Below are 15,392 nucleotides of genomic sequence, written 5' to 3' on the forward strand. Positions count from 1 at the left end.
CCTGTCTCCTCCTCCTCCTCCCCCCCTCCACCCCCAGCCCCTGTCTCCTCCTCCCAGGCTAGTCTCCTCTGAACAGGCAGGGTGGGGTTTCCAGGGTCAGGCTGACCAGGGGGGCCTGCTGTGTCCCCAGCCCCCCTGGTGGAGTTCCTTCTGCTGGACACGGGGGTGAGGGAGGCAGGGGGTCCGGCTTTGTAGCTGGAGCTACTGTCAACCCTACAGACACACAGGGAGAGGAGGAGGGAGAGGGACACACAGTGAACATGACCTTAATAGGTCAGATCTATTAAAACCCCAATATAGGACTCTCAGCATTAGAGTATAGGTGGGGCAACCACCCACCTAGCTTTGCGGCTTCTACCCAGAAATATGTGGCTCTGCTTCTAAGTCAAATCACTTGGCTACACTTGATTTCAATTTAATTCTACGCCTGCAGAGGCCCGTTTTTTGAGGCCTAAAGTTGCATCCCATCTACGGGAAACCCTGAGACAGACAGACTACTTCATCCAACCCAAACTTAAAGACATGCTGATGTCATGCTATAGCCAGCTCTGTGGTCTCTCTCTCCCCTCACCTAGCGAGGTCCAGAGCCTGGATGGTAGGGCTACCGCTGTGGTCCTCCCCGTCCCCTGACCCTGTCCCAGAGGTGAGGTCGGAGGACGAAGGGGTGGAGGCTTCCCACAGCTGGTTCTGGTCCGACAGGATCTGGTTGAAGTGGAGACGGGAGAAATGGGTCCCCCACGCCCTCTGTCTGTAGGTCTCCGCCTTCTCACGAAGCTCTCGCACCTGGGAGGATTGATTGATTGGTTGGTTGACTGATAGCATTTATTTGATTTTTTTTAAAGAAGCAGGCTGCTCCGGCCAGAAAGTTGGACAGGGCTCAGTCACAACACAGCTTCTTTATGTTCTATAGGTGGAACCTAGCCTGGTGCCAGTGTGTTTCTGCTCTCTTGTCAACTAACTCATGGAATCATCATACCAAACATGTTTGGCTTGACAATGACAGGAATGGAGTCGGCAAGAGCACAAACGGACCTTGGACCAGGCTATATGTTTAAATCCAGTTCCTGAAGAACTTCATATGAATACTGTACATAAGCATTTCAAGCACATTAACAGAACATGGCAGGGAACCTTGCAGTATCTGTGGCATCACATTAACAGAACATGGCGAGGGAACCTTGCAGGATCTGTGGCAGCACATTAACAGAACATGGCAGGGAACCTTGCAGTATCTGTGGCATCACATTAACAGAACATGGCGAGGGAACCTTGCAGGATCTGTGGCATCACATTAACAGAACATGGCAGGGAACCTTGCAGGATCTGTGGCATCACATTAACAGAACATGGCAGGGAACCTTGCAGTATCTGTGGCATCACATTAACAGAACATGGCAGGGAACCTTGCAGTATCTGTGGCATCACATTAACAGAACATGGCAGGGAACCTTGCAGTATCTGTGGCATCACATTAACAGAACATGGCGAGGGAACCTTGCAGGATCTGTGGCATCACATTAACAGAACATGGCAGGGAACCTTGCAGGATCTGTGGCATCACATTAACAGAACATGGCGAGGGAACCTTGCAGGATCTGTGGCATCACATTAACAGAACATGGCGAGGGAACCTTGCAGGATCTGTGGCATCACATTAACAGAACATGGCGAGGGAACCTTGCAGGATCTGTGGCATCATATTAACAGAACGTGGCGAGGGAACCTTGCAGGATCTGTGGCATCACATTAACAGAACATGGCAGGGAACCTTGCAGGATCTGTGGCAGCACATTAACAGAACATGGCAGGGAACCTTGCAGTATCTGTGGCAGCACATTAACAGAACATGGCAGGGAACCTTGCAGTATCTGTTGCATCAGAAGCAAAGGCGGCAGACCAATGTTTACTTGTCGTTTTTTTAACTGCACAGTCAACTTCCCTCTGATACTGATCACTAAATCAGTGCTCTGTGAGTAAACGCTTTTCCTGATACTGATCATAGGTGTGTGGTAGAGAGAGTTGAAAGTGTTATCAATAGCTTTAAGACATCCACAATGATGCAACAGATGACTGAGAAGCAGACTCAAGCCACATGTTCTCTTTCATGCACACAAGAAAAGCCAGGGCACGACACAACACACACTGGGCTGGCACCTGGACCCAGGGCACGACACAACACACACTGGGCTGGCACCTGGACCCGGGCTGGCACCTGGACCCAGGGCACGACACAACACACACTGGGCTGGCACCTGGACCCAGGGCACGACACAACACACACTGGGCTGGCACCTGGACCCAGGGCACGACACAACACACACTGGGCTGGCACCTGGACCCAGGGCACGACACAACACACACTGGGCTGGCACCTGGACCCAGGGCACGACACAACACACACTGGGCTGGCACCTGGACCCAGGGCACGACACAACACACACTGGGCTGGCACCTGGACCCAGGGCACGACACAACACACACTGGGCTGGCACCTGGACCCAGGCTGCCTCCTAAATGGCCCTCTGTTCCTTATATAGTGCACTACTTTTGACCAGGACCCATAGGGCTCTGGTCAAAAGTATTACACTATATAGGTCATAGAATGATAAGACTGGTAAACTGATAGACTGGTAGACTGATAAGACTGATAAGACTGGTAGACTGATAAGACTGGTAAACTGATAAGACTGGTAGACTGATAAGACTGGTAAACTGATAGACTGGTAGACTGATAAGACTGATAAGACTGGTAGACTGATAAGACTGATAAGACTGGTAGACTGATAAGACTGATAAGACTGATAAGACTGATAGACTGATAAGACTGATAAGACTGATAAGACTGGTAAACTGATAGACTGGTAGAATGATAAGACTGGTAAACTGATAGACTGGTAGACTGGTAGACTGGTAGACTGATAAGACTGGTAGACTGGTAGACTGATAAGACTGATAAGACTGGTAGACTGATAAGACTGGTAGACTGGTAGACTGGTTGACTGGTTGACTGGTCGACTGGTAGACTGGTAGACTGATAAGACTGATAAGACTGATAAGACTGGTAGACTGGTTGACTGGTTGAGTGGTAGACTGATATATTGATAGCTAGCAGGACTTTGGATAAGGGTTGACCTTAATTACTTTTCAACAGAATCAATTAGAGGTGGGTTACACTGAAATTCCACCAGGAAATCCTCCTTCAGCTGAAAAACAAACATCTCTTTATGTCCTCATTGATTTCCTCAATCAGACTAGAGCTCACCTGAAATGGCTTTGAGCCCAATCCTGGAATGGAACATCGGATCAATCAGACTAGAGCTCCCCTGAAATGACTTTGAGCCCAATCCTGGAGTGGAACATCAGATCAATCACTATAGCCCAACTAATGGTCCTAATAATCCCTTCGTTTTTATTGGTGTGTATTGAACTACTTTACTTAGAATACAATGGCAATCATTTCCTAGAATGCTCTTCTGCATCTTGGCTATATTTAGTACATTTCCATGAAGTTTATGGGCCAGGTTTCTATGTACCGTACAAGGCAAGGTACGGTTAACCAGTCAGCATATTCAGGTTGAATGGAAAGAAGAACGTCGTCTAACCAACCTCCTGCTGACTCACTGTACTTTCGCTGACACTGCCTGATACACACACACACACACACACACACACACACACACACACACACCGTGCTCTCACACTCACACACACACACACACACACACCGTGCTCTCACACTCACACACACACACACACACACACACACACCATGCTCTCACACACACACACACACACACACACACACACACACCGTGCTCTCACACACACACACACACACACACCGTGCTCTCACACACGCACGCACACACAGAAACGCGCACGCACAATTCATATTTTCAGCAACCTATCAGAGCAACAATCTCAGGCCTAGATATCAGGTATGGGGCCTTTCTGAAACTCAACAATCTCAGGCCTAGATATCAGGTATGGAGCCTTTCTGAAACTCAACAATCTCAGGCCTAGATATCAGGTATGGAGCCTTTCTGAAACTCAACCATCTCAGGCCTAGATATCAGGTATGGGGCCTTTCTGAATCTCAACAATCTCAGGCCTAGATATCAGGTATGGGGCCTTTCTGAAACTCAACAATCTCAGGCCTAGATATCAGGTATGGAGCCTTTCTGAAACTCAACAATCTCAGGCCTAGATATCAGGTATGGAGCCTTTCTGAAACTCAACAATCTCAGGCCTAGATATCAGGTATGGGGCCTTTCTGAATCTCAACTATCTCAGGCCTAGATATCAGGTATGGAGCCTTTCTGAATCTCAACAATCTCAGGCCTAGATATCAGGTATGGAGCCTTTCTGAAACTCAACAATCTCAGGCCTAGATATCAGGTATGGAGCCTTTCTGAAACTCAACCATCTCAGGCCTAGATATCAGGTATGGGGCCTTTCTGAAACTCAACCATCTCAGGCCTAGATATCAGGTATGGGGCCTTTCTGAAACTCAACAATCTCAGGCCTAGATATCAGGTATGGGGCCTTTCTGAAACTCAACCATCTCAGGCCTAGATATCAGGTATGGAGCCTTTCTGAAACTCAACCATCTCAGGCCTAGATATCAGGTATGGGGCCTTTCTGAAACTCAACCATCTCAGGCCTAGATATCAGGTATGGGGCCTTTCTGAATCTCATACAATGGAAACTCTTTATGCCCAATGTATTGTTTATAAGGTGGATACACAGGTGTTCTGTTCACTCATATATCATCAACTACACTGACCTCGTCTCCTACTGTGGTAGACACTGTAATAACTACACTGACCTCTTCTCCTACCGTGGTAGACACTGTAATAACTACACTGACCTCGTCTCCTACCGTGGTAGACACTGTAATAACTACACTGACCTCCTCTCCTACCGTGGTAGACACTGTAATAACTACACTGACCTCCTCTCCTACCGTGGTAGACACTGTAATACCTACACTGACCTCGTCTCCTACTGTGGTAGACACTGTAATAACTACACTGACCTCCTCTCCTACTGTGGTAGACACTGTAATAACTACACTGACCTCCTCTCCTACTGTGGTAGACACTGTAATAACTACACTGACCTCCTCTCCTACTGTGGTAGACACTGTAATAACTACACTGACCTCCTCTCCTACTGTGGTAGACACTGTAATAACTACACTGACCTCCTCTCCTACTGTGGTAGACACTGTAATAACTACACTGACCTCCTCTCCTACTGTGGTAGACACTGTAATAACTACACTGACCTCCTCTCCTACTGCGGTAGACACTGTAATAACTACACTGACCTCCTCTCCTACTGCGGTAGACACTGTAATAACTACACTGACCTCCTCTCCTACTGCGGTAGACACTGTAATAACTACACTGACCTCCTCTCCTACTGTGGTAGACACTGTAATAACTACACTGACCTCCTCTCCTACTGTGGTAGACACTGTAATAACTACACTGACCTCCTCTCCTACTGTGGTAGACACTGTAATAACTACACTGACCTCCTCTCCTACTGTGGTAGACACTGTAATAACTACACTGACCTCCTCTCCTACTGTGGTAGACACTGTAATAACTACACTGACCTCGTCTCCTACTGTGGTAGACACTGTAATAACTACACTGACCTCCTCTCCTACTGTGGTAGACACTGTAATAACTACACTGACCTCCTCTCCTACTGTGGTAGACACTGTAATAACTACACTGACCTCCTCTCCTACTGTGGTAGACACTGTAATAACTACACTGACCTCGTCTCCTACTGTGGTAGACACTGTAATAACTACACTGACCTCCTCTCCTACTGTGGTAGACACTGTAATAACTACACTGACCTCCTCTCCTACTGTGGTAGACACTGTAATAACTACACTGACCTCCTCTCCTACTGTGGTAGACACTGTAATAACTACACTGACCTCGTCTCCTACTGTGGTAGACACTGTAATAACTACACTGACCTCCTCTCCTACTGTGGTAGACACTGTAATAACTACACTGACCTCCTCTCCTACTGTGGTAGACACTGTAATAACTACACTGACCTCCTCTCCTACTGTGGTAGACACTGTAATAACTACACTGACCTCCTCTCCTACTGTGGTAGACACTGTAATAACTACACTGACCTCCTCTCCTACTGTGGTAGACACTGTAATAACTACACTGACCTCCTCTCCTACTGTGGTAGACACTGTAATAACTACACTGACCTCCTCTCCTACTGTGGTAGACACTGTAATAACTACACTGACCTCCTCTCCTACTGTGGTAGACACTGTAATAACTACACTGACCTCGTCTCCTACTGTGGTAGACACTGTAATAACTACACTGACCTCCTCTCCTACTGTGGTAGACACTGTAATAACTACACTGACCTCCTCTCCTACTGTGGTAGACACTGTAATAACTACACTGACCTCGTCTCCTACTGTGGTAGACACTGTAATAACTACACTGACCTCCTCTCCTACTGTGGTAGACACTGTAATAACTACACTGACCTCCTCTCCTACTGTGGTAGACACTGTAATAACTACACTGACCTCCTCTCCTACTGTGGTAGACACTGTAATAACTACACTGACCTCGTCTCCTACTGTGGTAGACACTGTAATAACTACACTGACCTCGTCTCCTACTGTGGTAGACACTGTAATAACTACACTGACCTCCTCTCCTACTGTGGTAGACACTGTAATAACTACACTGACCTCCTCTCCTACTGTGGTAGACACTGTAATAACTACACTGACCTCCTCTCCTACTGTGGTAGACACTGTAATAACTACACTGACCTCCTCTCCTACTGTGGTAGACACTGTAATAACTACACTGACCTCCTCTCCTACTGTGGTAGCCTTGACCCAGGCTCCGTCCTTATATCTGTAGTTCAGCGGAGAGCGGAAGTTGGCGTTATACTCTGATTTCACCTTTCTGGAGAGAGGGACAGAAACACAGAGACAGGGCAAGACTGAACACAGGCCAAGTCAGATATTGTATATTCAGCGATCATTAGCATTGCGCTTAGCATTAGCATTCCTAAACTAAAATGTATTAGTTGAATAGGCCACGTGTGAATGACCAAACCCTGCTGCTGTCCGTTGCAGAAGTTCCATGTGATCCTCAGAGAGAGGCAACAATGTTACCAGTAAGTCCCAAAATACTGCATGACACATAGCAGGAACTGAAGATGGAAAGAGACAATATACAATACATGAGAGTTCCTATTTCTGACAGGTTCCCTCTCTCTTTCCCATTCCCCTTCCCCACCCCTGACCCCTGACCTCTGGCTCCAGGTGAAGTTTCCCCTAGGTACAGATCTGGGATCAGCTCTCCCTCCCCCCAATCCTAACCTTAACCATTAGTGGGAAGAATGCTAAACGAACCCAGGATCAGCGTGTAGAGGTAACTTCACCCTTACAATCTACCCTGTAATCACACCTGACCTCTGACCGCTGATCTCACCTGTGGGGAAGAGGTGCCTTCTGGGGGCTCTGTGACTTCACTTCCTGTTCCTGTTGCAGCGGCCTGCCCCCGTCCTCCTGCTGAATGTTCTCCTCTACGATGCTGGACTTTCTCTCTCTCTGTTCCCTCTTCTTCTTCCTCTTGCTCTGATGTCATCGTCCCAACAAACAGAACAGAGCCATTCATAAAGGCTGCGTCGTCCCAAATGGCACCCTATTCCCTACATAGTGCACTACTTTTGACCAGAGCCCTATATAGGGAATAGGGTGCCATTTGGGATGCAACCAGCCAGTCAGTCAGAGGAATCTGGGGATAGAACCAGTGGAACCAGTACAGAAATACCACCAACCCTCATGTACACTCCAGCGGGTGTATCCGGTGTGGCACGTGGAGTACATTATCCAAAGAACTGCATTCTTTACCTTCATATTGGAAGTTTTAAGTGTGCATTGTATTTCTCTTTCATATTGGAAGTTCTAGCTGTGCATTATATTTCTCCAAGGGGTTTTTGAAATGTCAATAAACTGAGAAAAACCTTGCGCTCAATGTCCTAATGTATCCTTATCTTCCCAGAGGTCAGTTACAAATATTTGTTATAAGTAAGTAGGCTGTCTGCTTCCTTATTGAAATGCAAATGTACCGTTGAAGACATTGCCAATGCTGGGAGTATTGTACTGTGGCCTAATCTTGGCACCCAGAACCAGATCCTCGTGTGAGTGCTGATCTCTGGTCAGCTACTACACCTCTGTAAAGTCTGTCACGTAAGAGGCTGAATAAATCAATTACCAGAACAAAGAAAGATTGAGTTGTAGTGTGTAGTGAGTACAACTTGGAAGTACCTTTGATGCTTTCTCAGGTGAAACATTCTCCCTCCGGAACAGAGGCACCTGGTCCCCCTCTAGGTCCCTGCGTAGCCGCGGCCCTCTGGGACGGGGAGAGGCTTTAAAGCTCCTGCTGTACTCACTCTCCAACACCACCGCCGGGTTAGACTTGAAGGGAGGGATGGAACGGTTGCTGGTGTACAGCATCTGGAGAAAACCATGCAGGAAACATCCTGTAACTCAATAATTGATTAATTCTAAAAACACTCTGCTACCATCTACTGGCTGTTTGACCAAACAGCATCTCTGCGCCACAGCTTGGGTAGGCAGCCTCCCTCTCCAACTAGTAATTAGTCTTGAAAACCCGACCCTAGGCAACAGTGACTAGGATCTGGCTTCAACTACGTCACTGTCTACGTCACCACTTTATCCGCTTGAATAAAATACTAAATACCAGCTAGCAAGATGGAGAACACAGAGGTTATATTTCGCACCTCAACTAAAAACACTGCAAAGTTTGGTTTTAAATCACGCCGATTCTGGCATGTCTGCCTCGTGATTTGTCGGGATAGTCCCCATAATTCCCCCCCCCCCCCCTTATCGACATAGGTAGTGACGTTGTCACGCCCTGGCTCTGGGGACTCTTTTATGTTGAGCCAGGGTGTTAGTTTCTATGTGTAATTTCTATGTTTCGTTTTCTATGTTGGCCGGGGTGGTTCCCAATTAGAGACAGCTGTGGCTCGTTGTCTCTGATTGGGACCCATACTTAGGTAGCCTGTTGTGCACTTGTCTTTTGTGGGATCTTGTTCCGTGTAGGTTGGTGTTTTGTTACCTTAGGACTTCACGTATCGTTTTGTTGTTTTGTTGTATTGTAATAGTACTCATTAAAAGATGTACGCATATCACGCTGCGCCTTGGTCCACTTCTTACGACGATCGTGACAGAAGATCCCACCATAACAGGACCAAGCAGCGTGTCCAGGAGCAGACAGCCTGGACTTGGGAGGAGATCTTGGACGGGCAGGGATCCTGGACTTGGGAGGATATCCAGGCCGGAATGGATTGCCGTCCGTGGGAGGAGACGGTGGAGGCGCGCCATAGAGAGGAGCAGCGGCGCCAACCGTGCCGACGTCGGGCACGCAAGAGGCAACCCCAATAATTTTTTTGGGGGGGGCACACGGCATGGACGACGGGGCTGCTGGAGGCAGCTACAGGGCGAGTTTGTGGATTAGGAGAGGAGGCCACCGGGTTTGGGGGGCTGGAAGGGAGGTTGGCGGAGCCTAGAGGTAGAGCAGAGCCAACTCCCCGTACTCAGGCTAGGGAGCGTGAGACTGGGCAGGTTCCGAGGTATGCGGAGCTGCGTACTGTGCCGGCACAGTCATGTACGTCCTGTGCTAGCACCACGCACGTGGCTCAACGCTCGTGGCCTCCAGTACCCCTCCTCGGTCCCGGATATCCTGCGCCAGTGTCACGTGCTGTAGTGCCAGTACGAGTACACAGCCCTGTACGTCCTGTGCTGATGCCTCACACAGAGTGTGTGGAAATAGGCATTCAGCTAGGACGGGTTGAGTCAGCTCTTCGCTCCAGACCTCCAGTCCGTCTCCACAGCCCGGTCCGGCCTGTTCCTGCCCCCCGCACCAAGCCTGTGGTGCGCGTTGCCAGCCCGGCCCGGCCTGTTCCTGCCCCTCGCACCAAGCCTGTGGTGCGCGTCGCCAGCCCGGCCCGGCCTGTTCCTGCTCCCCGCACCAAGCCTGTGGTGCGCGTCGCCAGCCCGGCCCGGCCTGTTCCTGCTCCTCGCACCAAGCCTGTGGTGCGCGTCGTCAGCCCGGTCCGGCCCGTTCCTGCTCCCTGCACCAAGCCAGTGGTGCGCGTCGTCAGTCCGGCACAGCCCGTGCCTGTTTCACCGGTGCCTGGTCAGGTACCGGTCAGCTGCTCCACACCGGAGCCTAAGCAATCCGCTCCACCGATGTCCAGTCCAGCTCCAGCCAGCGGGGCCAGACCAGACCAGGGGCGCTATGGGGGGGTAGTTAGAGGGTGGTGGTCACGCCCGGAGGCGGAATGCCCACCCGGCCCCTCCCCTGTTGGGTTTAGTTGCCGCGGTCGCAGTCCGCGCCTTTGGGGGGGGGTACTGTCACGCCCTGGCTCTGGGGACTCTTTTATGTTGAGCCAGGGTGTTAGTTTCTATGTGTAGTTTCTATGTTTCGTTTTCTATGTTGGCCGGGGTGGTTCCCAATTAGAGACAGCTGTGGCTCGTTGTCTCTGATTGGGAACCATACTTAGGTAGCCTGTTGTGCACTTGTCTTTTGTGGGATCTTGTTCCGTGTAGGTTGGTGTTTTGTTACCTTAGGACTTCACGTATCGTTTTGTTGTTTTGTTGTATTGTAATAGTACTCATTAAAAGATGTACGCATATCACGCTGCGCCTTGGTCCACTTCTTACGACGATCGTGACAGACGTAGTTTCTCTATGCCAAAAGACTCAATCATTGAAACCAGATCCTAGTCACTGTGTTGCCTAGGGGTCGGGTTTTCAAGACTAACTAGTAATGGGGCAGAAAGGGTGACCAACCCTGGGTTCAGGGTGTAACAAGAAGCAGTGAATCTTACTGAATACTTGTGCGTATGTCCCTCTATGACCAGGACATGCCTGTACATGTTCTAGTACAAACGTATTCCATCTCTGTTTGTATGGGCTATCAGGGCTTTAACATGGATGTGATGGATGCTTGGGGTTGTGTTAGTACAGACAAGAGGAGGATAAGAGTGGATCAACTGACACCTGTTCTGCAGCCAGCAGTGGGGAGGCGTGGCCGGCTACAGGTGTCTTCCACGGGAACTGTTTCCTGTACTCTGAGTTCTGTAGTCCAGTCCTCTGTCCAGAAGACTTCAGCCCTGCCTTTCTCCTCAACACATGGTCAACCTGGAATCACATCTCACACTTTACTACACAGGTAACTAGTAATAGCTCACTGTCTGATGCACAGGCCACGGGCTGCATAGAAGGCCTGGGTCAAATACGTGTGTCAAATGGTACTTTCAAATACTTGAGCTGCGCTTTATTTAGTTTGCCTGGTAACAATGGAGCCAATGGAATAGTCTCAAAAGTGCAAACCCCAAGCTAAATCGAGCACATGTATTTGCATACATGAAATAAATAACAACCATTCTCACCCCATTGAAAGCTTGGTCCTGTCTGTCTACAGTAGCCAGGGGGCTCCGGGTGTGGGTCTGGCCCTGAGGAGTGTTGAGGCCTCGTTGGGGGTCCCCTGGAGGAGGGGGACCCCTAGGGGCCAGAGGGGTGTGGACTCTCTCTGGGGTAGGAGCCAGAGGAGAGGTACCAGGTCTGGGGGTCTCGTCCCGTCTCTGTGGGGGCTCTGTGGTGGTGGGGTTCCATTGGAAGGAGCTGGACACCTGGGCCATGTGGGAGGAGGGCACCTTCCTCTTGGACAGAAACTGAGGCTCTCGACTGATACCTGGTGTAATATGGATGATAGAAGGAGAGATGATAGTGTCTCTACTGATACCTGGTGTAATATGGATGATAGAAGGAGATGATAGTGTCTCTACTGATACCTGGTGTAATATGGATGATAGAAGGAGAGATGATAGTGTCTCTACTGATACCTGGTGTAATACGGATGATAGAAGGAGAGATGATAGTGTCTCTACTGATACCTGGTGTAATATGGATGATAGAAGGAGATGATAGTGTCTCGACTGATACCTGGTGTAATATGGATGATAGAAGGAGAGATGATTGTGTCTCTACTGATACCTGGTGTAACATGGATGATAGAAGGAGAGATGATAGTGTCTCTACTGATACCTGGTGTAATATGGATGATAGAAGGAGATGATAGTGTCTCTACTGATACCTGGTGTAATATGGATGATAGAAGGAGAGATGATAGTGTCTCTACTGATACCTGGTGTAATATGGATGATAGAAGGAGAGATGATAGTGTCTCTACTGATACCTGGTGTAATACGGATGATAGAAGGACATATGATAGTGTCTCTACTGATACCTGGTGTAATATGGATGATAGAAGGAGAGATGATAGTGTCTCTACTGATACCTGGTGTAATATGGATGATAGAAGGAGAGATGATAGTGTCTCTACTGATCCCTGGTGTAATATGGATGATAGAAGGAGAGATGATAGTGTCTCTACTGATACCTGGTGTAATATGGATGATAGAAGGAGAGATGATAGTGTCTCTACTGATACCTGGTGTAATACGGATGATAGAAGGAGAGATGATAGTGTCTGTACTGATACCTGGTGTAATATGGATGATAGAAGGAGATGATAGTGTCTCTACTGATACCTAGTGTAATATGGATGATAGAAGGAGAGATGATAGTGTCTCTACTGATACCTGCGGTAATATGGATGATAGAAGGAGAGATGATAGTGTCTCTACTGATACCTGGTGTAATACGGATGATAGAAGGAGAGATGATAGTGTCTCTACTGATACCTGGTGTAATATGGATGATAGAAGGAGAGATGATAGTGTCTCTACTGATACCTGGTGCAATACGGATGATAGAAGGAGAGATGATAGTGTCTCTACTGATACCTGGTGTAATATGGATGATATAAGGAGAGATGATAGTGTCTCTACTGATACCTGGTGTAATATGGATGATAGAAGGAGAGATGATAGTGTCTCTACTGATACCTGGTGTAATACGGATGATAGAAGGAGAGATGATAGTGTCTACTGATACCTGGTGTAATATGGATGATAGAAGGAGAGATGATAGTGTCTCTACTGATACCTGGTGTAATATGGATGATAGAAGGAGAGATGATAGTGTCTCTACTGATACCTGGTGTAATATGGATGATAGAAGGAGAGATGATAGTGTCTCTACTGATACCTGGTGTAATATGGATGATAGGAGAGATGATAGTGTCTCTACTGATACCTGGTGTAATACGGATGATAGAAGGAGAGATGATAGTGTCTCTACTGATACCTGGTGTAATACGGATGATAGGAGAGATGATAGTGTCTCTACTGATACCTGGTGTAATACGGATGATAGAAGGAGAGATGATAGTGTCTCTACTGATACCAGGTGTAATACGGATGATAGAAGGAGAGATGATAGTGTCTCTACTGATACCTGGTGTAATACGGATGATAGAAGGAGAGATGATAGTGTCTCTACTGATACCTGGTGTAATATGGATGATAGAAGGAGAGATTATAGTTGACCGTGTGACTCAGTTGGTAGAGCATGGTGCTTGCAACGCCAGGGTTGTGGGCTCTATTCCCACGGAGGACCAGTACCAAAATGTATGCACTCACTACTGTAAGTCTCTCTGGAGCGTCTGCTAAATGACTCAAAATGTAAATAGTAGAAGAGAAATAGTAGAGCTGGGCTCAGTGCTTTAAAGATGAAGATGCATGACAGGAATATGACTAATATCTATTGAATGATGCTTGATAAGTTAACTTGGTATATTATACTGTTACCGGTCATATAGACTCCTTTCTGTGTTTGAAACATTGCCACATGAGGGCAATGCTCGGAAGTTGGTGGCAGAACTCGGGGAGAACGCCAGCAAAAAAATGCCTCTATTTACATGTTGCTTATAAGTGCATTTCACAATACTTTTGGATTATAATTGGATTATTTAATATAATGCTTAATATAATGTGTGTGTCACAATCGCAAATCAACTGCATTATACTTTTTTTGAAACACTTCAACTTCAACTAGTAAAATGGCTCTTTGGCTAGCTTTTTCTACAGCCTACAGTATGTCTAGCTAACAACTGCTGCATCCAAAATAGTTATTTTGCAAAGATCACAACCAAATATAATCTTAGCGACAAAACATAATTGTAAGCGTATGAGACCCCAAAAAAGTGATTTTGTTTAGAAGCAATAAAAACGTAAATCTAGGCTATGTTGAATGGGCGCGCGCATAGTTGCGTGACGTCAGTGTGTGGTGTACCGGAAAGGGGGCTATACCAATCAATCAATACATCTTACCCATCTGGTCAGATCGAAGTCCAGCTAAGCGCATTCGTCGCTGAGGAGAGGCGCTTCTGGAGCGCGCTACCCGGCCTTTAAATTTCCTCTGGTACTCACTGATGCCCTGTGCATGTGAGTGTGAGAATCCAAACATTAGGAAATAGCAAAGGAATAGATGACTTACTATATTGTTTAAGTGGGATATATTTAGCAAATAGCATGCCTTTAAAAGAACTGTAAGCATCATGCATGCACAAACATTTGCATGATTCGGCTTGGTCAGATTTAGCCTAGGCAACAGATTGGCTCCATTTGTTTGCATTAAATCAGTGAACTGAGATTGCAGCTACAGCATATCTAGCAAGTTTACAGCTGTATAGGCCACAGTTTCTAAACCATACTGTACTGTCTTTGGCTAGGCTCCTTAATAATACTAACGCAATAAACCATATTATACAAATCCTCTATTGCCCTTTACAATGGCATGCACTTGATTCATTTATTTGAAGCCTAGAACATGCGCGATATGTCTCTCTATTTATCAATAAAAAGCTGAAATAGCCAGTGCATGTTAGCCACCGCCAGCTAGCTTCCTTAGTTTATCCGCTTATACTATTGTAACACGTTAGTAAACACTTAGCTAACCAAGCTAATAACCGACATCTTGGAAGTGGGGTTTGATTGTTGTTTCCCCGTCTAGCTAGCTGTACCTGCAATCGTCGAAGATTGTTTATCCGATGTAATCGCAATGCACGATGTTAGTTAGCTATTTGTGCGAAAGAAACAATATTTCCATTTCTGTATCAATCGAAACCTCTTCTACTCACTCGCGGTGACGTGGATACCTGACGTCGTGTTGAAAACACCGCGCCAGCCAAAGCCAACTGTTGCATTTCTATTGCACTCGTTCAATGAAAAGTACATGTGTTTACCTTGAAATGTACTGGCATTTTTTGTTCAGGTTCTGCAGGCGCTAGGGAGAACTGTGTCTCTGTGTGTGTTTTCCAGCTAGCTGTTATTGTTGCAAACTGAAGTTACTTCTTCAAAGTATCCGGACGGTT

The 15,392-nt window shown here is 47.3% G+C and overlaps 1 protein-coding gene across 1 annotated transcript in view; it reads right to left on the minus strand.

Moving 5' to 3' along the window:
* LOC311120980 (nuclear protein MDM1-like) overlaps window positions 1-14,485 on the minus strand; it is a gene marked incomplete at its 5' end in the record, with an annotated part of 26,172 nt that extends 11,687 nt beyond the window's left edge. The window contains 8 exons of the mRNA XM_084195528.1: window positions 1-213; window positions 572-783; window positions 6,887-6,983; window positions 7,515-7,660; window positions 8,354-8,542; window positions 11,114-11,254; window positions 11,506-11,807; window positions 14,350-14,485. The exon at window positions 1-213 is cut by the window's left edge and continues 87 nt beyond it. Of these exons, the coding sequence (XP_084051654.1) occupies window positions 1-213; window positions 572-783; window positions 6,887-6,983; window positions 7,515-7,660; window positions 8,354-8,542; window positions 11,114-11,254; window positions 11,506-11,807; window positions 14,350-14,485 (1,436 nt within the window). The remainder of the gene's footprint in view (window positions 214-571; window positions 784-6,886; window positions 6,984-7,514; window positions 7,661-8,353; window positions 8,543-11,113; window positions 11,255-11,505; window positions 11,808-14,349) is intronic.
* Between the last annotated feature and the right edge of the window lie 907 nt (window positions 14,486-15,392).

This window comes from Coregonus lavaretus, assembly GCF_964263955.1.
Source record: "Coregonus lavaretus genome assembly, contig: HAP1_SCAFFOLD_3660, whole genome shotgun sequence".
NCBI lineage: Eukaryota > Metazoa > Chordata > Actinopteri > Salmoniformes > Salmonidae > Coregonus > Coregonus lavaretus.